This window comes from Lithobates pipiens, unplaced genomic scaffold, assembly GCF_037356315.1.
Source record: "Lithobates pipiens isolate NorthernLeopardFrog02 unplaced genomic scaffold, aLitPip1_a1.2 Scaffold_19, whole genome shotgun sequence".
NCBI lineage: Eukaryota > Metazoa > Chordata > Amphibia > Anura > Ranidae > Lithobates > Lithobates pipiens.
Genome location: NW_027507764.1, coordinates 386,869,552 through 386,896,580, shown reverse-complemented (window position 1 = coordinate 386,896,580; position 27,029 = coordinate 386,869,552). Strand labels below are relative to the sequence as shown.

Sequence of the window (27,029 nt, the reverse complement as noted above, 5' to 3'; positions counted from 1 at the left end):
CCAAATGTTTGAACATGACAAAACGTGCAACTAACCGGAGGTGATAAAAAAGTGAAATGGTATATGTTTGAAGGGCATTTCCTTTAGATCTTGTTGCATTTGCTGATCTTTTGCAGCATTCATGTTTTTTATAAAATGATTTAATAATAAATCAAACAATTGTTTGCGGTTCCGATGAACCTTCAACGGCATCATAATGGAAATAAACCAAAAGAACGCGGTAACAGATTACAGGATCAAATGTACCCATCGACATCAGATTATTATCACATCTGGCTGATTTGTGTGTTAGAATCTTGGAAACACAGGCAACAGGCCATAGTTGTCCTCAGGGTACTCCAGTTTCCTCCCACATGTGTGACGTCAGCAGAGAACGGACTTCAGACCGCTCTGCTGAAAACGGGTCACAGGAGTGCAAAACGTATTGCACTCCTGTGACCCATAGGAGAAACCCAGCCAAACAAACTCAGGCTTGACTTCTCCTTTAAGCTGGCCATAAACTAATACAACATTCATCCATACACTAGTAGACCATTCATCTCATTCAATGACTTGAAGACTTTGTTGGCTTTTAACATTTGGTTCTAGAGTAAATGGACTTTGGAGAAAAATTTTCCTTCTCACTTCAACAACTTTCTAACAATGTATTTTTTATTTTTTTTACTCAATTTGTCTCGTCACAAAAAAAGTCAAATATAAGAGAGTCTATTTGAGCCCACAAAGGCCTCATGCACACCTGGGCTCTGCTAAATGCTTTTCGCCTGGCAGGGAGATCAGCAGCTGCAAAAACGCTCCCAAGCTGCGTTTTTATAAAAGCGTTTAGAGTCGTCAATCGCTTAGGGCTTTATTTCATAGGACAGAATATTCATTTATTCTGGCCATTGAATTGAAAAATGCTCAAGTTTAAATAGCCTAGCGTTCCTGCATGTTTAGACACATCAAGCATTTTGGTTATTTTTAATGCTCCTCTCCTGAACAAAATCTTTTTTCACATGTTACACCCATATTCAGGTTGTAACATTTTACAGATGCACCAGCCCCCACATCCCCCGGATCCCAGGTTGACAAGGAGGAGGGGGGGAAATCTTCTCCCCTTGCTTGCTGTCACAATCTAAAGAAAATGCTGCAGGGCTCTGCCCATACCATTTGTTCAGAGTGTTCTGTGAATATGAAAACTACAAGTACCAACAGCCTTTGTGGCTGTTGGTTTGTAGTTCTCAATGAACTACCAGGGCACTGCTGAGCACTCTAGGTAGGTTCATTGAGTCTTCTTGTCACAATGTAACTGCCTGCCCGTATTGGAAGTACGAACAGACAGCTACACAGACAGTCTGCAGGAATGTGGCATTACACCCATGATCTGCTGATCATGGGTGTAATGATTTGTAGGTTAAAAAATAAATAAAAAATGCAATCTTTGATGATCCCTAGTAGCACCATCAAATCTATTATAGCCAAATGGAAAGAACATGGCACAACAGCAAACCTGCCAAGAGACGGCTGCACACCAAAACTCACGGACCAGGCAAGGAAGGCATTAATCAGACAGGCAGCACAGAGGACTAAGGAGGGGCTGCAGAGTTCCACAGCAGAGACTGGAGTATCTGTACATAGGACGACAATAAGCTGTACGCTCCATACAGTTCGGCTTTATGGCAGAGTGGCCTGAAGAAAGTCATTACTTACAGCAAAAAATGAAATGGCATGTTTTGAGCTTGCGAAAAGGCATGTGGGAGACTCCCAAAGTGTATGGAGGAAGGTGCTTTGGTCTGAGGAGACTAAAATTGAACTTTTTTGGACAAAGAAAACATTATGTCTGGCGCAAACCCAACACATCACATGCGTGATGAAATAAACAACTTTCATTCTGACATACATACTGTGAATAAGTTCAGATGAGAAATTATTTTAGTTATTTTATATTGGCATTTCTCCTCAGAGAAAGCTGAGGCACCCAGATAATTGAAAGTACCCCCCCCCCAAAAAAAAAAAAATACACACACACACACACACACACACACACACACCATCCCTACTGTGACAAAAAACAAAACAACCCCCCCCCCAAAAAACACACACACTTGGACTTTATATACGCATGAGGCATATAAGGCTGTGTTGTACAAGGACCACGATACAATCTAGCATAGATAAATATTGGTATAACCTTGTACTCTACTGAATTTTCTTTTGTTCCAAACAGAAGACAAGGTCTCCTCTGTAGCGTCAGTTTTAGTTGATTGCTCGTTTGATTAGATTAAAATTATATGAGAGATTTTGTAGCATAAAAAAAAAAAAAAAAAAGGATAAATTCAATCTAATCCACCCTGTACAAATGGATCTGCCACAGCCTCCAATATTTGTTTACATAAAGTGCCACACGTCTCGCTGTCGCATTACAGATCCATGGACTTCTTTAGGGGTTTTTGTCCGGAGATAATGAGACATGGTCCTATAAAAGTCTATGGGGAAGTAACGTGCAGGCATGGCCAGGAAGTAAACAAACTAGGGATGCACCGAATGGGTTTTTTGGTGCCGAAACCGTTCCCGAAAATGAAAAATACACTAGGCCGAAAACCGATACCAAAACAGCACCGAAAATGACTGTTTTTAAAAAATATTTTTATACAGGAGGTGGTCAGAGACTGGGGACACGGTACAGGAGGTGGTCAGAGACTGGGGACACGGTACAGGAGGTGGTCAGAGACTGGGGACACGGTACAGGAGGTGGTCAGAGACTGGGGACACGGTACAGGAGGTGGTCAGAGACTGGGGACACGGTACAGGAGGTGGTCAGAGACTGGGGACACGGTACAGGAGGTGGTCAGAGACTGGGGACACGGTACAGGAGGTGGTCAGAGACTGGGGACACGGTACAGGAGGTGGTCAGAGACTGGGGACACGGTACAGGAGGTGGTCAGAGACTGGGGACACGGTACAGGAGGTGGTCAGAGACTGGGGACACGGTACAGGAGGTGGTCAGAGACTGGGGACACGGTACAGGAGGTGGTCAGAGACTGGGGACACGGTACAGGAGGTGGTCAGAGACTGGGGACACGGTACAGGAGGTGGTCAGAGACTGGGGACACGGTACAGGAGGTGGTCAGAGACTGGGGACACGGTACAGGAGGTGGTCAGAGACTGGGGACACGGTACAGGAGGTGGTCAGAGACTGGGGACACGGTACAGGAGGTGGTCAGAGACTGGGGACACGGTACAGGAGGTGGTCAGACTGGGGACACGGTACAGGAGATGGTCAGACTGGGGACACGGTACAGGAGATGGTCAGACTGGGGACACGGTACAGGAGATGGTCAGACTGGGGACACGGTACAGGAGATGGTCAGACTGGGGACACGGTACAGGAGATGGTCAGACTGGGGACACGGTACAGGAGATGGTCAGACTGGGGACACGGTACAGGAGATGGTCAGACTGGGGACACGGTACAGGAGATGGTCAGACTGGGGACACGGTACAGGAGATGGTCAGACTGGGGACACGGTACAGGAGATGGTCAGACTGGGGACACGGTACAGGAGATGGTCAGACTGGGGACACGGTACAGGAGATGGTCAGACTGGGGACACGGTACAGGAGATGGTCAGAGACAGAGGACGTGGTACAGGAGGCATCCCCCATTGCAGCCAGTGTGCCCCATTGCAGCCAGTGTGCCCCATTGCAGCCAATTGCAGCCAGTGTGCCCCATTGCAGACTGTGTGTCCCATTGCAGCCAGTGTGCCATTTTGCAGCCAGCCTGTGCACTGTGTGCAGGGAAGAGAGCCGCCTCCGCCGCCTGTTTGATAACAGCGCCGGGAACATCACAGCTTTCATTTCAATTGCTGTGTGTTCCCGGCCGTGCGCCGTCACACGCAGCCCCTCCCCCTTGTCCGGGCACTTTGATAGACAGATCATCCGTCCAATCCTGCGGATGATCTGTCTATCTAAGTGCCCGGACAAGAGGGAGGGGCTGCGTGTGACGGCGCACGGCCGGGAACACACAGCAATTGAAATGAAAGCTGTGATGTTCCCGGCGCTGTTATCAAACAGGCGGCGGAGGCGGCTCTCCTGCGCTATACACCCCCCATGATGGGCGTCACCAGGGGCGGGGGCGGAGCCCCATCCCCCACCCAGGCCACGCCCCATTTTGGCTCCATTATCGGCCGTTTTTCTCTTTCGGCAAATTGCCGAAAAGGGCATTTTCGGCCGATATGTTTCGGCGGCCGAAATTTTCGGTGCATCACTAAAACAAACACTGAAAGATACAACCATTGGATTGAGACAAGTATACGCCTGTGGTGGGACAGGGTGGGTTAGGTTAGGGTAAAGGCAAAGGGGACAAGCATGCTTTGTTTTAAGGTGCACTTATCTTTTAACCATTTGCGAACTGCCTCACACACGAGTACGGCAGTAGAGGGGGGTACTCACCGGCTGTGCTGCGATTAGTCACAGCCCAAGCCTATCAGCAGGTGCCGGCCAATGAATGATTTTCTCATATTGTGTACTTGGGGCATTCTATGAAAAACAAACAGGTCTATAATGTCTATAATGTGGTCCACCCCACCCTACTCTCCTTGGCTCCCTACTGGGAAGTGGTATTTCCCCATCACCCTTTCTGGTCAACAGGGAGCTGTTAAGATCAGAAAGGGTTTTTTTCGTTTAATGGGGGGTTCTGGATATCAGGGGTGCTCTTGAGGGGAAAAAAAAAAAAATGAAATAGTAGTAAATAGGATTACAAACTACTCTCCTTCGCCGACCTAAAATTTTAATATGCATTACCCTCCACCATGCTGTTTTACTACCTACAACTGAAGCACGCTGACTTCTACTACCACATACTGCAAAATGACACAAAGGGAATACGATCTCAATGTGACCTTATGTTTTTATCAGTATTTATGGAAGGGCATCCCATAAAGGCAGCGACACAGTGGGAAGCAGACTTGGGCCCCATTATAGGGGAAGTGTGGGAGGAGGCCCTTCAGGCAGTTAACACCTGCTCGCTAAATGTATCACAATAGGTATCCCAACTATATATTTTGTCAAGAGTGGATTATACCCCAGTAAAATTTCACAAAAAATAAATAAATAAAAAAAATAAAAATAAAAAACACACACACACACACACACACACATGAAATCCTGGGAAAGTTTGAGACTATGGGATGCATGGCTTGATAAACCAGGAATAAGCCCTAAGGAACTGGTACAGATGACTCCCGAGAGGTTTATAGCTGTAAAAAGGTATCTGGGGACACGCCTGGGCAGATATCTGAATGCTAGTCAGGGCAGGGACGGGGATGCGAGAGATGCATGAAAGTGAAATGTAATGCTGATTAACATACTGATGTATACTTTTAGATGTAACCAATGGTTGTGTGCCGGAATATATAATGACAAAATGAAGTGTAAAGTGATTAATGTATGGTTCTAATGTTGGTTTTTATTGCTCAAGAAACAGACAACCCCCCCCCCCCCCCCCCCCCAATTCCAAAAAGTTGGGACCCTGTAAAATCTATGTAAAAAAAACCAGAAGGCAATGATTTCCAAATCTTATAAACCCATGTTTTATTCACAATTGAAAACATCAAATGTTTAACAACTGAAAAAATATGCCATTTTAAGAAAAGGAATAGCCCCAATTTTGAAAGTTGGCAGCAACACATCTCAAAAAAAAGCTTGGACAGGACAACAAAAAGCTTAGAAAGTATGCGGTACTAACAAGGAAGAGCTGGAAGAACACTTTACAACTAATTAGGTTAAAGCGAAGTTCCACCTAAAAATGGAACTTCCACGTTAAGTGCTGGTGACCAGTTTTTACAGGCACCCAGCTCCCACTTCCTACCCTGGCGCCAGAAGGAAGTTCCCCACTCCCCCCTCCCTCCAATCTTCTAGGACACGTCGCAGGTCCCAGAAGATTGCCCAGCCATTCGCAACACGGGTCACGCATGAGCAGTGCACACCTGGCTGTGAAGCCACAGCCGGGCACCCACAGTTAGAATTAAAGCGCCACGAATGCCGCAGTGAGGAAGGGAAAAGGAGCGAGGCTTTGTGCGCCCGCATTGCTGGACCGTGGGTCAGGTGAGTGTGATTATTAAAAGCTACACTTTTCGTGGCTGCCGAGTTTTAAAAAGGGGTGGAACTCTGCTTTAATTGTCAACAGGTCAGTAACATGACTGGGTATAAAAAAATAAAAAATAAATAAAGGGGGAATCTTAGGGAGTCAGATGGGTTGATTTACAAAATCTGGTGCAATCTCTGCATAGAAACAAATCAGCTTTCAGTTTTCTTTTTTATCCAAGCTTAAATTGAAGCAGCGGAAGTTAGAAGCCGATTGGTTAACATGCACAGCTGAACCAGATTTTGCACTCTCCAGTTTTGGTAAATCAACCCTAGAGTGTCTAATGCCTCATACAGACGATCAAACAATCCGGTGGAAAAGTCTTTTTTTTTTTTTTTTACCCAAAAGTCCGGCGGACTAAGAAAGTATTTTTGCACTCCAATCTGTCCGCCGGACACTACGGCCGTGTGTGTGCCAGTCCGCCGTACTTTTGAAATGAACGGACTTTTCTCGGAAGTCCGAAGAAGAGGGCGGCGAAGAAGAAAGTCGGGCTCCTCCGCTAGTGAAAGAACTAGCAAAAGAGCAGAAGATAGCTGAGGACTCCGGCGAGAAGACCCCCGGAGCTGTGCAATAAACTATTTTAACCCTTGTGTGTTGCGTTTTTTTTTTTTTTACTTTTTTTCCACAGGTGAATGGGTAGGGGTACATTGTACCCCATTCACATAGGGTGGGGGGCCGGGATCCGGGGGCCCCCCATATTAAAGGGGGCTCACGGATTCCGATAAGCCCCCCGCCCACAGACCCTGACAACCAACGGCCAGAAGAGGCCCTTGTCCTCATCAAGATGGGGACAAGGCGCTTTGGGGTGGGGGGGGGGGGGGGGCGCACGCCCCCCCCTCCCCAAGGCACCCCTCATGTTGAGGGCATGCGGCCTGGTATGGCTCAGGAGGGGGGTGCTCACTCGTCCCCACCCCCTTTCCTGGCCAGTCGGGTAGCGTGCTCGGATAAGGGTCTGATATGGACCTAGGGGGGGACCCCCATGCCGATTTTTCGGTGTAGGGATTCCCCTTTAAGTCCATACTAGGTGACGGGGCCAGCGACGCCTCCTTCGCTGGCCCCGGCTACCTGGAGATGCGTTTAAAATGAGCGGACTTTCCTCCACGTGTGGGCGAGTCCGTTCATTTCAAAAGTACGGCGGATAGTCCGGCGGACTTGGTATTAGTCCGCCGCAAAAGTACCATGTGTGGGCAGGTAGCCCGTTTGGAAAGTCCGCCAGACTAAGTCCGCCGGATATTCTGCTACGTGTGTATGCGGCATAAGTAGTAAAGATGGGCAGAGGTTCACCGATCTGAAAAACTGCATCTAAAAAGTTGTCAACCTCAGAATAATGTTAAACGTAAAATTTAAAAAAGGCTTTAAATATATCTACAGTACATCTAATCAAAAGTTTCTAAAAATATGCAGAAATCTCTGTGCGCAAGGGATAAGGCTAAAACACAATATTGGATGCTCATGATTTTTGGCCCCTCAGGCAGCACTGCATTAAAAACAGGCATGACTCTCAGGGTTCAGGGCTCAGGAATACTTCCAAAAATCACCGTTTGTGAACACAGTTCGCTGTACCACCCAGAAATGCAAAGTAAAGCGCCATCATGCAAAAAAGAAGCCATACCTCAACATCCAGTAACACTGCTGTCTTTGCTGGGCTAAAGCTCATTTAAAAAAATAAATAAAAATGGTCTGTTGCAAAATGGAAAAGCCATGGGCACCTTATCCTCTGGACGAAAGAGGAGAGGGACCTTATGACTTGTTATTAGCACACATTTCAAAAGCCTGCATCTCTGATGGTATGGGGGTCCATTAGTGTCCCAACCTTTTTAGAAGGAAGGTTGTACTGTGCCTTGAAAAAAGTATTCATATGCCTTGAAATTTTTCAACCAAAAAAAAAAAAAAAAACGTAGAGGTATTATTGGAATTTTATGTGATAGACCAACACAAAAGTGCCACATAATTGTAATGTGGAAGGAAAATGATAAATGGTTTTCAAAAGTTTACAAATAAATCTGAAAAGTGTGGTGTGTATTTGTTCTCAGCCCCCTTTACTATGATAACCCCAACTAAAATCTAGCGGAGCCATGCCTTCAGAAGTCACCTAATTAGTAGAGCCCACCTGTGTGTAAATGTAATCTCGGTATAAATACAGCTGTTCTGTGAAGCTCTCAGAGGTTTGTTAGAGAACCTTAGTGAACAAACATCGTAATGGCCAAGAAATACACCAGACAGGTCAGGGATAAAGTTGTGGAGAATTTTAAAGCAGGGTTAGGTTATAGAAAGCTAATCCCAAGCTTTGAACATCTCACAGAGCATGGTTCAATTCATCATCTAAAAATGGAAAGATACCAAGACATGACCGTCCACCTAAACTGACAGGCCAGGCAAGCAAAGCATCAGAGAAGCAGCCAAGAGGCCCATAGCAACTCTGGAGGAGCTGAAGAGATCCACAGCTCAGGTGGGAGAATCTGTCCACACGACAACTATTAGTTGTGCTCTCCACAAATCTGCCCTTTATGGAAGAGTTGCAAGATGAAAACCACTGTTGAAAGAAAGCCATAAGAAGTCCCATTTGCACTTTGCAAGAAGCCATGTGGGGGACAAAGCAAACATGTGGAAGAAGATGCTCCGGTGAGGAGACCAAAATGAAACTTTTTGGCCTAAAAGCAAAATGCTATGTGTATGGCAGACAACTAACATCACCCAGAACACACTGTCCCCACTGTGAAACATTGTGGTGGCAGCATCATGTTGTGGGGATTCTTTTCTTCAGCAAGGACAGGGAAGCTGGTCAGAGTTGATGGGATGATAGTTGGAGCCAAATACAGGGCAACATTTTAGAATAAAACAGTCTGCAAAAGACTTGAGACCAGGGCAGAGGTTCACCTACAGTAGGACAATAACCCTAAACATACAGCCAGAGCTACAATGGAATGGTTTTAGATCAAAGTCTATTCATGCGTTAGAATGGCCCAGTCAAAGTCCAGACTTAAAGCCAATTGAGAATCTGTGGCAAGACTTGAAAAATGCTGTTCAGACGCTCTCCATCCAATCTGACAGAGCTTGAGCTATTTTGCAAAGAATGGGCAAAAATGTCACTCTATATGTGCAAAGCTGGTACATACCCAAAAGACTTGCAGCTGTAATTGCAGCAAAAGGTGGTTCTACAAAGTATTGACTCTGAAGGGCTGAATACAAATGTACGCCGCACTTTTCACATATTTGTAAACATTTTTGAAAATCATTTATCATTTTCCTTCCACTTCACAATTATGTGCCACTTTGTGCTGCTCCATCACATAAAATCCCAATAAAAAATAAATTTACATTTTTGGTAGTAACGTGACAAAATGTGAAAAATTTCAAGGGTTATGAATACTTTTTCAAGGCACCGTATATAGGGCTTTAATGAGGCTAGTAGTAGATAGTATATTGGTGGATATCATCTTTTTAGCACCCTTATTAGTGGTTTTACGATCACATACAATATAAGCATGGCTACATCCTGACTAAGGCCCGTTGGCAGAGGCTACAGACTGGTGGAAGGCATTGGAAACCCACTCATTTGGCATCTTTTTAAAAATTTGCCTTTAACAAATATCAATGTATATATATGTTTTTTTAGTAATCTGCTCACTGCTTTGTGCACAAAAGTCATAATAGGCAATAGTAGAACTTGCTTTAATCCTGTCACCAAGAACTTGTCTCACCTATGACAAACCGTGATTAGCATATCAAGTTCACCTTTGTGCAGAATACTCTGTTTACAGATCATGGACTGATGCAAGTCATGGCCACATTAGAGTTTAATCTTTGTAGTTCTGTAAAGAGTTTGGATCTCTAAAACAAACAATGTTGCAATACAAGTAACTGCTTCCAAACCAAAAAAAAAAAAATCAAATCCAAAGAACACAAGATCTCGGCCACGCAGCTATTATATGATACATTAAAGCGGGAGTCCCACCGTTTTTTTTTTTAAAGCCAGCAGCTACAAATACTGCAGCTGCTGACTTTTAAAATAGTGACGCTTACCTGCCCAGCGCACCCGCGATGTCGGCACCCGAAGCCTATCTCTCGATCGTCTCTCGGGTGCTGCTGCCGCCATCTTGGGTATGGGAATCAGGGAGTGGAGCCTTTCGGCTTCATTTCCCGGTTCCCTACTGCGCATGCGCGAGTCGCGCTGCGCAATGAGGATGGTCCCCGCTGTCTCTGGGATCCGTGTTTCCCAGCAGGCAGCGGGGGACTTTCGGAAAGGGGCGTAGATTCTGCGGAAAGGGGCGTACCTTCTACAGAATCTACGCCGGAAGTGGGTGCAGATACCTGTGCTGTACAGGTACCTGCACCCCCCTTCCCCCTGAAAGATGCCAATTGTGGTGCCGGAGGGGGGGGGGGGGGGGAGGATTCCAATGAGTGGAAGGTCCACTTTAGGGTGGACCTCCGCTTTAAAACACTACAGTTCAGGGAAATCTATAGCCTATTTATTATTACTGTCAATAGCGTGAAACACAAAATAGCAAAAACAAAAAAAATCGGAGAGCGTCACCCCTGAAATTTTCCTTACATGCATACCAATTCCCACAAATTTCATCAAAAACATTGTTGTGCTGGCCCAATACTGAATCTGTTGACTCCTTCAAATTGAGATTGATACCTCAGAGCTAAAATGGTTTTAGCCCCCCATTCACATAAAAAAAAAAAAAAAAAAAAAAGAAGGAAGGTCTGGTGCAAAATGGAAAAGCCGAGGGCACTGCATCCTCTGGATGAAAGAGGAGAGGGACTTTAGCATGAGATTTGGCTTGCATTGTGGAGATTTGTGTGTCAATCTAAAAAACACTCAGGCACCATTCACACATGAACATTTTGAAGCTCAAAGTTGGAAGCTCCAAAATGCTCACCATTCTAAATCCCATGCATTTCAGTGGTGGCTGTTCACAGATGAGCTCTCAGATGCCTGAAGCTCCAAAAGCTATAAGACCCCTTTCACACACGGGCGTTTTTCCATGCGCTTTAGCGTTAAAAAAAGCGCCTGAAAGAAGCCTCAACTGCAATCCCAATGTAAGACCCCTTTCACACCAGGGTGTTTTGCAGGCGCTATAGCGTTAGAAATAGCGCCTGCAATCCGCCCTAAAGAAGCTGCACCATTGTATTTAGTGTGAAAGCCCTGAGGGCTTTCACACTACAGCGGTGCGCTGGCAGGACGTCAGAAAAAAGTCCTGCCAGCAGCTTCTTTGGAGCGGTGAGTTTACCTCTCCCCATTGAAATCAATGGGGCAGCGCTGTAATGCCGCCGGCAAAACACCGCTATTGCGGCATATTGCCAGCGGTTTTAACCCTTTCGCGGCCGCTAGCGGGGGTAAAAGCGAAATGCGCCGCAAATCCGGGGGTAAAACGCTGCTAAAAATAGCGGCGTTTTTCCGCCGACGCTATCAGCGGTGTGGTGTGAAAGGGGTCTAAAAGCCAGAGTGCTTGCACACCGAGATTCTTTTCACACTGAGGCGTTTTTCAGGCGCTTAAGCGTTAAAAAAAAAAAAAACGCCTGAAAGAAGCTGCAACTGCAATCCCAATGTAAAAGCCCGAGTGCTTTCACACTGAGGCGCTGCGCTGGCAGGGCGTCAAAAAAAGTCCTCCAAGCAGCTTCTTTGCAGCGCTTTTTGAGCGGTGAATACAACGCTCCTAAAGCGCCCCTTCCCATTGAAATCAATGGGAAGTGCCTGTAAAACGCTATTGGCAGCAGCGTTTTGTGGGCGCTTTTAACCCTTTATTTGGCCACTAGCAGGGCTTAAAAGCGCCCCAATAATGCTCGAAAAACGCTGCTAGTTTAAGCGGCGCTTTACGAGCGTTTTTCGGGTGCTGACATTATGAAAGGGCTCTTAAAGCACTGGGGCTTTCACATTGGGACTGCAGATTTGGCTTCTTTCAAGCACTTTACAGGCGCTTTTTTTAACGCTAAAGTGCCTGAAAAACGCCCCAGTGTGAAAGGGGTCTAAGAGTTACCTTTGGCAGACTTGGGCGTTTTTTGGCCCCATAGACTTCAATAGGAATGCCTGAAACAAGCATGTGTGCATTTCAGACAGACATTTTTGGAGTCTCTAAGAATTGGTCTCCTCCTCCTAACGCTTTTTACTATCTAAAACAAAAGCATCTGAAGCTGGAATACACATCTAAAAACGCTTGAAATAGGCTTCTAAGGCCTCTTTCACACGGGGCGGAGTGATGATCCGCTCGCTCAGCGGGGATCGCTCCGTTGTCCCCGCTGAGCCGGCTGCAGACAGGGCGGTCTCCGCACACTGTGCAGGGACCGCCCTGTCAGCTCTCTGCTCTCCTCTATGGGGATCGGACGAGCACGGACCGTGTGTCCGTGTTCATCCGATCAGCTCTGCAGACGGACAGAAAAATAGGATTTTCCTCCGTCTGCAGAATCGGACATTTGCGGAGGCGGACAATAGCGGGTGTCTGCGGATGCTCATCCGCAGACACCCGCTATCCCATAGGGATGAATGTATGGCCCGTATTTCATCCGCAAACGGATGGATGAAATACGGACATACCATCCGCATGTGTGAAAGGGGCCTAAGACATTCATATATGCACGCAAAAGCACCTAAAAGATCACTCTGCTCAGGTATGTACAAGGGTTTAGGTTCTTGAGTGAAGCTTGAAGATAGGCTTTCCCTCCTTGTTACATGTTCAAGCAGCAATCTCTCATAACCACAATACCTAGAACAGGGTTTCTGAACCCTGTTCTAGGTATTGGGGTACAGTTCCCTTAAAGTATGCAAAATGTTGTGACAGCCCAGTCTAAAATATAAACTTAACCAGAAACCTGAGCCTAGGACAATGCACACAACCACTTGATGAAATTAACATCAGAAGCCCACACATCAGAGTTCCCCCATATCAGAGACCCCCCCTCCCCCATCCTTGAGTCCTCCAATCACATCAGAGGCCCCCCATTCACAGATTTCCCCCAAAACACACAGTCCCCATCAGAGCCCCACCTTTTAGTGAGGCAGAAGGTGGGCGGTGAATACCGGCTGCCCTGGCTAAGCATCATGAGTTGCTATAATGTTGGAGACCAGCCCACCCGAACCATGGCAACAAAAGAAGCATTGTGGCCATAGAGTGTCATTGGTTGTTATGGTAGAAGAGGCTGGCCTACCTACACCATGGCAAGTCATGATGCCAATTCAGAGCAAACTGGGTCCCCTGCTCATGGCACCAAAATAATGGTAAAGCCTATTCTGCTGTTAACTGATCCAAGGAATTATTTTAGACTTTACCGAGATGAGCAATTAGTGCAGTAGATACAGCATAAAATGACAGATTTATATCTTTTAGTGGCTAACAAATGTAAATGGATTATCTTGAATTGTAGGCAACTGCAGGATTATATAGCAATATACTGGAATCATCATGTACATTTACAGTGGTTCTAAACCCATAATTATTATTTATTTTATTTATTTTAAATAGAGGCCCCCCCCCCCCCCCAACACTAACCCAGAGTCCTCACTCAATCCCATGCTGTGCCTGCCTGTGTGACTCTCCTCTCTCCCTGCAGTCACAGGACAGAGGCAGCAGTGGGGACCAATGGCTCCTGCTGCTGTCCATCAATTCCTGTGAGCAGAGAGCAGGGGGCAGTGTGTGTGTCTGTCTATGGATGCACACAGCCTAGCTCTAGACCAGGGGTGCCCAGCATGTGGCTCACGGAGCCCTCTGATGTGGCCCATGACCTCCTGCTCTGGGATGGTGGGTAGGCAACCCCAACTCGTTGGTTGCTGACCCTCTATCCCAAAGCATCAATGTTGTGAATGAATATGGCAGTAGAGGAAGCAAGTGGCTGTGGAGCAGAGCTACACAAGCCATTGCATCCTGTATAGCGCTAGCTCCTGTCACAGGCAAAGTGATACCAAATGCACTCTGCCTGGGACAGCAACAGTCGGTGATGCCTGAATGGAAGACTTATTACATTTAAGTAATAAAGTTAACTTTACAATTTGTGCATGAAGTGTATATTTAGGCACATCTGTTCTGCAGTGGTTACTGGGCTGCTTACAAACTAATCTGTAGGTGCACTGCATCTGTGGGTTACCTGCACTGAGCCATATACTTTTGTTATTACCTGCGGGTTTGGTATGCTTTCAGAAAGTGCACCACCACACCTGCATGATAAAATAGGAGTCTATGGCAAAGTGCAGCCAACCCGCAGGAAAGCCGCAGGTGCACTGTGCTGCACCCTCAGTGTGGGTAAAGTGGAGCGCATCAGTGTGAAAGCAGCCTTAAGCCCCTTACACACAATCGATCGGATCCTCGATTAACCTCTATGGAGTGGCAAATGTAAAAAACGGACTTGTGTCCATTTACACCTGCCTACCTATGGGTGGATCGGAGGCCCCATAGAGTAGGAGGGGGCTGTGTCCATGTCCGCTCCACTCATTGTAGCCTACAACTGGTTACCAATCTGCTTAAGTGGCCCTCGCTCTTCAAAGGGTTGGGCACCCCCGCTCTAGACTGAGCCCACATATCTGCCCCCCATAGCTAGCGGCTTGCTTTAAGAAGGAGCTGAGAGTGCTAGTGGGGGGGGGGGACTCCAGAAGAGGGGGTTTGGGGTCACTCTGTGCAATACCATTGCATAGAGCCAATAAGTAAAACATGTTTTTTGTTTTTTTGTTTGTTTTTATTTTGTAAAATAAACACAACACAATACACCAAGCTTTATAACCACTTAAAAAGCTGTAGTTCAAATTTTTGTATGTAATTTTTTTTATTAGAAAGTTTTCAATGGGAACAATACAATAAAGAATTTGTGATATGGTCTTTACATACACACGCACGCAATAATATGCAACCATACAGTCAGTGAGTCAGCAGTCTCAGAATATGAGTCACTATAGATAAGTCTAAACGTAACAAACAGGAAAGTCACCATTCTCAGGTGACTGACTGGTCACTAGTCCATGTGGGAGCAATAATCTTCAAAATCTCCAGTTAGACTTTAATAAAAGCAGGCAGCTAAAAAGGCATTGGCCTGCTGGGAAAAGGATTATAAATTCTTGCAACATATTTAAAGAGGTATTAAGGCCTTGTTCACACCTATGCATTTTTTGGTGCGTTTTCAGTTTTGCAGGAACACACCACAGACCATTTAACATGGTTTCCTATGAAGATAGAAAAGTAAAAAAAAAAAAAACTCTGCGCCAAATATATAATTGTGTACAATGTGACAATAAAAAAAAAAAAATTATATATATATATATATATATATATATATATATATATATATATATATATATATATATATATATATATATACACACATACACACATACACACATACACACATACACATACACACACACACACGCACACACACACACACACACACACACACAGTGCCTTGCGAAAGTATTCGGCCCCCTTGAACTTTTCAACCTTTTGCCACTTTTTAGGCTTCAAACATAAAGATATAAAATTTTAATTTTTTGTGAAGAATCACCAACAAGTGGGACACAATTGTGAAGTAGAGCAAAATCTATTGGATTTTTGAAACTTTTTTAACTAATAAAAAAATAAAAAGTGGGGCGTGCAAAATTATTCGGCCCCCTTGCGTTAATACTTTGTAGAGCCACCTTTTGCTGCGATTATAGCTGCAAGTCGCTTGGGGTATGTCTCTGTCAGTTTTGCACATCGAGAGACTGAAATTCTTGCCCATTCTTCCTTGCAAAACAGCTCGAGCTCAGTGAGGTTGGATGGAGAGCGTTTGTGAACAGCAGTTTTCAGCTCTTTCCACAGATTCTCGATTGGATTCAGGTCTGGACTTTGACTTGGCCATTCTAATACCTGGATACGTTTATTTGTGAACCATTCCTTTGTAGATTTTGCTGTATGTTTGGGATCATTGTCTTGTTGGAAGATAAATCTCCGTCCCAGTTTCAGGTCTTTTGCAGACTCCAACAGGTTTTCATCCAGAATGGTCCTGTATTTGGCTGAATCCATGTTCCCCTCAATTTAACCATCTTCCCTGTCCCTGCTGAAGAAAAGCAGGCCCAAACCATGATGCTGCCACCACCATGTTTGACAGTGGGGATGGTGTGTTGAGGGTGATGAGCTGTGTTGCTTTTACGCCAAACATATCGTTTTGCATTGTGGGCAAAAAGTTTGATTTTGGTTTCATCTGACCAGAGCACCTTCTTCCACATTTGGTGTGTCTCCCAGGTGGCTTGTGGCAAACTTTAGACGAGACTTTTTATGGATATCTTTGAGAAATGGCTTTTCTCTTGCCACTCTTCCATAAAGGCCAGATTTGTGCAGTGTACGACTGATTGTTGTCCTATGGACAGACTCTCCCACCTCAGCTGTAGTTCTCTGCAGTTCATCCAGAGTGATCATGGGCCTCTTGGCTACATCTCTGATCAGTCTTCTCCTTGTCTGAGCTGAAAGTTTAGAGGGACGGCCAGGTCTTGGTAGATTTGCAGTGGTCTGATACTCCTTCCATTTCAAAATGATCGCTTGAACAGTGCTCCTTGGGATGTTTAAAGCTTGGGAAATCTTTTTGTATCCAAATCCGGATTTAAACTTCTCCACAACAGTATTACGGACCTGTCTGGTGTGTTCTTTGGTCTTCATGATGCTCTCTGCGCTTTCAACAGAACCCTGAGACTATCACAGAGCAGGTGCATTTATACAGAGACTTGATTACACACAGGTGGATTCTATTTATCACTATCAGTCATTTAGGACAACATTGGATCATTCAGAGATCCTCGCTGAACTTCTGGAGTGAGTTTGCTGCACTGAAAGTAAAGGGGCCGAATAATTTTGCACGCACCACTTTTCAGTTTTTTATTTGCTAAAAAAGTTTAAAATATCCAATAAATTTCGTTCCACTTCACAATTGTGTCCCACTTGTTGGTGATTCTTCACAAAAAATTAAAATGTTATATCTTTATGTTTGAAGCCTGAAATATGGCAAAAGGTTGAAAAGTTCAAGGGGGCCGAATACTTTCGCAAGGCACTGTGTGTATATATATATATATATATATATATATATATATATATATATATATATATATATATATATAAAAAATAAAAATATAAGCTGCTCCCCTGATTGCACAATGTGAACAACAAGAATTGGTAACAGATAGAGGGAGCGCTACATGCGATTAATATCAGTACACAATGATAAGCATTTCTGCCGATAGCAGCTAAAGTGCACATAAGTAAGTAAAATAATGTAAAAAAACAAAACAAAAACAAAAAACACATTTGCACACAAGACACAAAAAAGTGCTAGTAAATCCACTAAAATAGTGAGAAAAAAAAATAAATAAAAAAAATAAATAAAAAAAATAAATAAATCACACTCATAGGCATAAGGGTGATAATAGAGTCCCAATGTAGCAACCACACTTCGTGTTGTGAATAAAGACATCTTCTATACGGATAATAAGAATTCCTTCACCAAGGCACGGGAAAAAAAACGACACCCTATTGTGCTGTACCGAAGATCTGCTTACCAGATAGAAATGACTTCATTAATTAAAAGGAAATCATATGAGCTTATGCAGGATTGTGTCTGCTCACATGTGAAGAATTTGGCAGTTTGCAGGAACAACCCTCCTCCCCGGATGGTCAGACATGGGATATGCAAGAAATAATAAAATGCTTCCATAGCGTAACCAAGTTTATTAAAAACAAAGATAAAAAGCCAAATGGCCCCTTACAGTTGGTGCTTGGTGCCCACCCGGCACTGGGGCTGCTCGCGTCTCAACGCTGTTCGTTAAGCGTGTCGGCTGAAGGCGTTAATAACGAAACGTACGTCGGCGTGTCACCTTGGTCACGTGATTTTTGCCTCCCATCCGGCATCCCTGCTTGTCACGGTTCTCTAGCTGGAGCGCACGCTGACCACGGAGGTGGTTCAGAGCCGACACGCTTAACGAACCGCGTTGAGACGTGAGCAGCTCCAATGCCGGGTGGGCACCAACTAATGTAAGGGGCCATTTGGCTTTTTATCTTTGTTTTTAATAAACTTGGTTACGCTATGGAAGCGTTTATTATTTCTTGCATATCCCATGTCTGACCATTCGGGGAGGAGGGGTGTTCCTGCAAACTGCCAAATTCTCCACATGTGTGTGAGCAGGCACAATCCTGCATAAGCGCATATGATTTCCTTTTAATTAATGAAGTCATTTCTATCTGGTAAGCAGATCTTTGGTACAGCACAATAGGGCGTTTTCCCCATGCCTTTGGGAAGGAATTCTTATTATCCATATAGAAGATGTCTTTATTCAAAACACTAAGCCCTTGTACACACGGTCGGAGAATCCGTCGGAATGTGTCCTATCGGACCACGTCGTCGGATAATCCGACTGTGTGTGGTATGCATCGGACCGATTCCGTCAGAATATCCGTTGGACCTAATTTTCCAACATGTTAGAAATATTTCCCGACCAACTGGGCCGATAGGACATACTCCGATCATGTGTAGAGAATTTTGATCGGACCAAGTGCCACGCATGCTCAGATCAAATTCCTACATCAAAGCTATTGGCTACTAGCCTGAATGTAGTCCCATCGTAACGAAATTACGTCATCACGTTCTGAAAGAACGGATTTTTCGACAACTTTGTCTGACCGTGTGCATGCAACAGTTTCGACAAGATCCGACGGACAAAATCCAATGGATTTGGTTGTGGAAATCTCCGACCGTGTGTACAGGGGCTAAGTGTGTTTGCTACATTGGGACTTTATTATCACCCTTATGCCTTAAGTCACATAATTAGTAAAATAATGTCTACCTGTGTGCAATCTAAGTGTCACATGATCTGTCATTACATACACACACACACACACACACACACTTTTCTTGAAAGTCCCCAGAGGCTGCAATACCTAAGCAAGAGGCACCACTAACCAAACACTGCCATGAAGACCAAGGAACTCTCCATACAAGTAAGGCCGCGTACACACGGGCGGACTGTTCGCCCAACTTTGTCCGCTGAACAGTGTTTCAGCGGACAGTCCGCTCGTGTGTGGGCTTCAGCGGACAGTTTCAGCGGACAGTCCGCTCGTGTGTAGGCTTGTTCGACAAACTAAGTTTCGCGCATGCTCAGAAAGGATTTACACGGCGAAGGTTGCATTGCAGTGTATTGGACGTCGTATTTCTCGTCCCGTCGTACGTGCCGTTCACGTCATCGCGCACGCTTTCAGCGGACTGTTCGTTTATCGTGTGTGGTCAAGTCCGTTCATGCAAATTTTGAGCGGACTGTTTGTCGGATTGTTTGACGAACAAAGTTGGGCGAACAGTCCGCCCGTGTGTACGCGGCCTTAGGGACAATGTTTTTGAAGTGCAAGTCAGGGTTAGGTTATAACACAATATCCAAATCTTTGATGATCCCTAGAAGCATCATCAAATCTATCATAACCAAATGGAAAGAACATGGCACAACAGCAAACATACCAAGAGATGGCCGCAAACCAAAATTAACGGACCAGACAAGGAGGGCATTAATCAGAGAGGCAGCACAGAGACTTAAGGTAACCCTGGAGGAGCTGCAGAGTTCCAGAGGATCTGTAGATATGACGACAATAAGCCATACGCTCCATAGAGTTGGGCTTTATGGCAGAGTGGCCAGAAGAAAGCCCTTACTTTCAGCAAAAAAACAAAATGGCGAGTTTTGAGTTTGCGAAAAGGCATGTGGGAGACTCCCAAAATGTATGGAGGAAGGTGCTCTGGTTTGATGAGACTAAAATTGAACTTTTTGGCCATCAAAAAAAACGCTATATCAGGAGCAAACCCAACACATCACCCAAAGAACACCATCCCAACAGTGAAACATGGTGGTGGCAGCATCGTGCTGTGGAGATGGTTTTTCAGCAGTCGGGACTGGGAAACTGGTCAGAGTTGCGGGAAAGATGGATGGCACTAAATACAGGAACATTCTTGAGCGAAACCTGTACCACTCGGTGTGTGATATGAGGCTAGGATGGAGGTTCACCTTCCAGCAGGACAATGACCCCAAACACTGCTAAAGCAACACTTGAGTGGTTTAAGGGGAAACATGTAAATGTGGTGGAATGGCCTAGTCAAAGCCCAAACCTCAATACAATAAAAAAAAAAATCTGTGGTCAGACTTAAAAAAGATTGCTGTTCACAAGCGCAAGCCATCCAACTTGAAGGAGCTGGAGCAGTTTTACAAAGAGGAATGGGCAAAAATCCCAGTGGTAAGATGTGGTAAGCTCATAGAGGCTTAGCCAAAGCGACTTGGAGCTGTGATATCCACAAAAGGTGGCTCTACAAAGTATTGACTTTAGGGGGTGAATAGTTATGCACATTGACCCTGTTATTTTTCATACACACATACAAAGGCAAACGCATTGCCACTGAAAGTAGCAAAAGTTCAAGCCCTAAATGTGCCCAGCGATTAGACATGTTTAGGTGCGTCAGCTATTTTTAAGTGATGGCTTTTCTTTCTACCTCTAAACACGTGTCAACGCCTATGTGTGCATTGGCACATAGCCTAAAAGCCCGTGTATACACACACACACACACACACACACACACGATACGAAAATCGGAAGTAAAATTGTCGATTTTCAGATTGTTAGTACGGTGCTTTTCAATAGCCGATTCTGAATTTTGGTCCGACAAAAGCTGGATGTGCAGCCTATAACATTTTTGCTGTACGTGAACTCAATGTCCGGTTTTCGTTTCAGTAGTACAGTTTTCGTCCGGGGAAAAAACAAAACAAAAAATAATAAAATAAATAAAAAAACAACAGGAAGACTACGCTTGCCCGAAATGAAAGAATACATACAAAACATCACATTGCTTGTGAAGTTGAAGTCTGCTGTATGAAAATTTTCATATGGCGAGTAACCTCTTCACTTTTGACACAAGACTAGCATGCAAAATAAATAAATAAATAAAATAAAAAAGGACGAACAGTCATCCGAAAATCTGATCGTGTGTACGAGGCTTTAGTCCTACTAATGTATGGTCAGCTTTACTGACCTACTTCATGCACCGTTTGGCCATTTTAAATGCGACTAACTTTATTAGTTGTATTAACCTTTTGCTGATCAGCCACTGCAATTTTACAGCGACAGAATGGCGCGGCCGGGGGGGGGGGCGCAAAATGACATTACCTCAAGTCACCTCGCCTTTTGGCCACTTAGGGCACGCAGCATGTGCCCAGAGTTAATGCAAGTGCCCGGTGGGCACGATGACTGCCTGGTTCCCGCGACCACTCGTGACAGAGCGAGAACCCAGGATCTGTGGGTTTTTCCAGGTGAGTAGAGACAGATTGTGTGTTGGACACCGATCTTTCTCTCCCCTCCTAGACAGTCCCATCCACCCCTACAGTTAGAACACACATAGGGAACACATTTAACCCCTTTGATCGCCCCCAGCGTTAACCCCTTCCCTGCCAGTAACATTTATACAGTAATCAGTGCATTTTTTATAGCACTGATCGCTGTATAATGGTCCCAAAAATGTGTCACTATATGTCTGTCGCAATATCCCAGTCCCGATTTAAAAAAATAAAATAAAAAAACCATCAGAGATCTCTGTCATTACTAGTAAAAAAATAAAATAAAAATAATGCCATAAATCTATCCCCTATTTTGTAGATGCTATAACTTTTGCACAAACTAATCAATATACGCAATTTTTTTTTTTTTTTTTTTTTTTTACCAAAAATATGTCGAAGAACACAAGTATAGGAGGACCTGAATATAAGCCAAGGCACCTAATATTACCACAAAAAAAAAAAAAAAAAAAAAAAAAAAAAAAAAAATGGGAAAACGTATTGGCTCGAGTATAAGCCTAGGGTGGGAAAATGCAGCAGCTACTGGGTAAACAATGCCCATCTGCAGCCTCACTGTGCCCATCTGCAGCCATACCTCTGATTACTAAAACAGTGGGTGTCTCCCGCTGTGTCATGCAGTCTGTTCGAGGGCCGTCCATTGTAACAAAGCCCCGCCTCCTCCTCGTCCGTGATAGACAGATACAGTTTCCCAGCATTGTATCAGTGTTCCTGACACCCGCTGTTTTAGTAATCAAAAGGTTCGGCTGTAGATGGCACCCTCACTTTAGTATAAGCCAGGGGGGTTTCAGCCTAAAAAAAAAAAAAAAAAAAAAAAAGAAGAAGAAGGTTATACTGTATTTATTATAGCTAAAAGTAAAAGAATATGGGGGTTATTTACGAAAGGCAAATCCACTTTGCACTGCAAGTTCACTTGGAAGTGCAGTCGCTGTAGATCTGAGGGGTAGATCTGAAATGAGGGGAAGCTCTGCTGATTTTATCATCCAATCATGTGAAAGCTAAAATGCTGTTTTTTTATTTTCCTTGCATATCCCCCTCGAATCTACAGTGACTTTACTTCCAAGTGCACAGCGGATTTGCCTTTTTCGTAAATAACCCCCATTGTGTTTTATTTTCAAAATTGTCACTCTTCTTTTGTTGATAGCGCAAAAAATAAAATCCGCAGAGGCGATCAAATACCACCAATAGAAAGCTCTATCTGTGGGGGAAAAAAAAAAGAACACGTCAATTTTGTTTGGGTACAATGTCGCATGACTGCACAACTGTCATTTAAAGCGATGCAGTGCCTAATCGCAAAAAACGGCCTGGTCATTGAGCAGCCAAATCTGAAGTGGTTAAAGAGATGGCATTCATTTAGTCAGGTTTTTTAAGGGGGGGGGGGGGGGGGTTGCTTTAGGAAGCCTACAAGCGGTGACGGGCTGTACAAATTCTAAGCTGATTCTGCAACACACCTCATTTTACTTCTACAATACTCACTTGTCAAACAAGTTTCTAAAGGTGGTTGGGTCATTAGGATGAAGCCAAGCCAGGTAACAGCGGATTAGTGTGTGGCTTTAATCACCGCTCTTTGTACTGCTCTACTACAGAAAAAAAAAAAAATACAAAAAAAGATACGATGCAGCATAGATTGTGAGCTGTGTGTTATTGTTAAAAGATCTGCAGGCACAGTGACATTGTTGTCAGATCCTGGCAGACAGTAAACATAGAGATGACAGGTGTAAACAATACACAGGCATGCTGTCATGTGTGATCACAGCTCTCTCCAGGGTCATCCAGACAAGATCCCCCCCACATACATAGTGCAGGGGGACACCTGGGTGACCTGTCACTGGATCTAAAGGGATACCTCCACCCTAGGAACAATCAGAGCCCAGGCAGGGCCGCTCACCTCCTCCAGGAACTTGGTGACATCGTACACTTTGTGGTGGATGATGATCCAGGTGCTCTTACTATGATTGTGTTTCTGGATCTCTTCTAGGGTGTAGTACTGGACTTTCTGCTCCTTGTCAGCCATGATGTATCTGAGACACTGCTACCGATTCCTCCAGCGCTCTGCTCTGTACTCTTCTGTCTGCCAGCACTGGAGGTATATGACAGCAGCATCCCCGCATCCCTATAGACGTGCAGGGTGCTCGCCCCGCCCTATAGACGTACAGGCTGCTCGTCCGCCCTCTTGTCATTAGAGACTGCTCGCCCCGCCCCCTGCTCATTGCAGGCTGCTATGCTGAGCTGTTGTCAGTGTTGAGGAGGTAAACCTCTATCATAGTGCTGGATGGAGAGCAAGGCTTTCTTATATGTAAAGCCCCAATACAACCAAAATGTATTTAGCCACTTCAGCCCCTTAATGAGCCATTTCTGTATCGCTTTAACTAACAATTGCACAGTCGTGCGATGCTGTACCCAAACAAAATTGATGTCCCTTTTTCCCCCACAAATAGAGCTTTCTTTTGGTGGTATTTTATTTTAAATAAAATAAAAAAAACAATTTAGAAAAAAAACAAACAAAAAACAATACTTTCTACTTTCTTCTATAAAACACATCCAATGAAATAAAAAAAAATCGAATCTTTTTATCAGTTTAGGCCAATATCTTATCTGCGAAATTTTTTTGTTAAAAAAAAATTCCAATAAGCGTATATTGATTGGTTTGCGGCGATCAGCAATTTTTAGCGGGTCTGTGACATTGCGGCGGACAAACCTGACACTAAGTGACACTTTTCAGGGACCAGTGACAAGGGAAGGGGTTAACATCAGGGGCGATCAAACGTTTAACTGTGTTCCCTGGGAGTGTGTTCTGTGTGCGGGGGGGGTGAAAAAAGAGATCCGTGTTCCTGCTTAGCAGAAATACAAGATCTCTGTCTTCCCTTCTCAAAGAACGGCAATCGGCCTTGTTTACACAGGCAGACCACAGTTCTGCTGATCTCTCGAATGATTGGCGGGTCGCAGCTGTCAGGGCTGGCTTAGCCCTTCCTTCTCTGGGCTGGCTGCTCAGCTGTCGACGTATTGCCAGCTCTCATCTCTCTCCACAGTTACCCAGCTGTTCCTGATCATGTTCATCTGACCTGCCTACTTAAAGCTGTCCAGCTCACTTCACCTCTACCTTCGCCTTGGTCACATCACAAGAAACCATCTCCTGCGGTTCTGTTTAAAGACTGGATTGCTGACATCCCTTCAGGCTCCTTATCCTGCTTGCTGTTGCTCTACTTGGATCCCTGACTTCACCGTTCCACCACATCCCAAAGGTGCTCTATTGGATTGACATATGGTGACTGTGGAGGCCATTGGAGCACAGTGACCTCATTGTCATGTTCAAGAAAGCAGTGGTAAGATGATTTGAGCTTTGTGACATTGTGCATTATCCTGCTGAAAGTTGTTGTGGAAATTTCATAAGATGTATTTTAATGTATTGTCATAAGAGTCTCTCAGGGTTAGCACGTGGGGCAGACTGACGCTGGTTGAGATCCGTTAGATAGTGGAAAACTTCCTGAGATTGCAGAGAGGTGTTTGCAGAGTGGGGGTATGTCCGCCAGAGAAAGGGCCCCTGTGCATTGCACAGACGATCATCTGAGGGGAAAATGTTTGCTCTGCAAGGATCGGTTATGGGCGGATGTACGCTCATTGTCTCTGCTGTGTCTGATCAGCACATGTCAAGATTCGCAGTGTGCACCTGCTAATAGCCTTCCATCTACAAGGAAGGATAGCATAATCCAGGTATGCATTGTTCTCTGGAACAATGCATAATAAGGATTGCTATCAGTGGAATTGCAGTCATCGTTCATTGGTTATTGTATAAGTTAATTTACTCTGTGTCATGTCTTTATTTGGTCATGTCCTTATATGGTCATTCACATCCTGTGTTGTTCATTTCCTGTGAGGTCACAAACTGTGTAGGAGGGGGTTAGCTGTTGGAGGCAAACCCTCAAGGGCGTGGCTTCCTGTTTATGTGTAAATAACAGCAGACGCACGGCTCAAAAAGGGCAGCCATGCTGAGATGAGGTCGTACGAAGGATGGTCATGTCTGATTACTTGGATCAGTGGGTTTTTAGGTAAGAAGCATTATATCATTAAGACTGAAATGGGTGCTTATTAGCACAAGAGATATGGCTGTGTGCTCTGCAAAGACATGTTTTCTTCCACGGTGTAGCCATCGGAAGATGGGTGCATTGTAGTCAAAAAGGGAAGGACATGGTCAGCAACAATACTCATGTAGGCCGTGGTGTTTAAATGATGCTCAATTGGTACTAAGAAGCCCAAAGAAAATATCCTCCGCCATTACACCACCACCAGCCTGAACCATTGATACAAGGCAGGATGAATCCATGCTTTCATGTTGTTTACACCAAATTCTGACCCTACCCACTGAATGTTGCAGTTGAAATCGGGACTCATCAGACCAGGCAATGTTTTTTCCAATCTTCTATTGTGCAATTTTGTTGAGTCTGTGCAAATTGTAGCCTCAGTTTCCTGTTCTTAGCGGACAAGAGTGGCACCTGGTGTAGTCTATTGCTGCTGTAGCCCATCTGCTTCAAGGTTCGATGTGTTGTGCATTCAGAGATGGTATTCTGCATACCTTGGTTGTAATGAGTGGCTATTTCAGTTACTGTTACCTTTCTATCATCTGGAATCAGTCTGCCCATTCTGCTCTGACTTCTGACATCAACAAGGCATTTTTGTCCACACAACTGGATTTTCTCTTTTTCAGACCTTTCTCTGTAAACCCTAGAGGTGGCTGTGTGTGAAAATCCTAGTAGATCAGCAGTTTTTATAATACTCAGAGCAGCTTGTCTGGCACCAACAAACATGCCACGTTCAAAGTCACTTAAAACTCCTTTCTTCCCCATTCTGATGCTGAATTTGCACTTTAGCAATTTGTCTTCACCACTTCTAGATGCCTAAATTGAGTTAATGCCATGTGATTGCCTGATTGGAAATTTGGACATTACCAAGCAATAAAATGGCCACTGAATGTACATTGTACATTCACATGGGAAATGTCACCTCAATTCCTGTCCCTCTGACAATAAACAAAGGGAAGGGACGTCACTGTGACACATTTCATCAATGATTTTTAGAAATTCGCTGTAAAGATCAGGGGCTGATAATTTGTCGTGCTGTGTTGACTTTTTAGGTGTAAAACAGGCAAATTACTTGTTATGGGTATTTTCAGTGTTTCCATATTGTGGTTATACTGTTTAGCCAATTCAAAACCAGGCACTCCCCCCCCCCTTCCTGCCCAAGCCAATTTTCAGCTTTATTTCAATGACAATTGCTCGGTCATGCTACACTGTACCCAAACAGAATTATTATCATTTTGTTCCCACAAATACAGCTTTCTTTTGGTGGTATTTTATCACCTCTGCGGTTTATTTTTTGCCAAACAAATAAAAAAAGACCAAAAATTTTGAAAAAAAAAAAGTCTTGCTTTTGTTTCTGTTATAAAATTTTGTAAATAAGTAAGTTTTCTCCTTCACTGATGGGCACTGATAAGGCGGTACTGACGGGCACTGATAAGGCGGCACCGATGAGGTGGCCCCAATGAGCGGGCACTGACAGGCACCAACGATGGGCACTGATATACGGCACTGA

At 44.5% G+C, this 27,029-nt stretch overlaps 1 protein-coding gene across 1 annotated transcript in view; it reads right to left on the bottom strand.

Moving 5' to 3' along the window:
* Positions 1–23,542, bottom strand: part of CYB5A (cytochrome b5 type A) — a 52,599-nt gene extending 29,057 nt beyond the window's left edge. The window contains exon 1 of the mRNA XM_077492367.1: positions 23,332–23,542. Within this exon, the coding sequence (XP_077348493.1) occupies positions 23,332–23,457 (126 nt within the window). The 5' untranslated portion in view covers positions 23,458–23,542. The remainder of the gene's footprint in view (positions 1–23,331) is intronic.
* Positions 23,543–27,029: the final 3,487 nt, after the last annotated feature.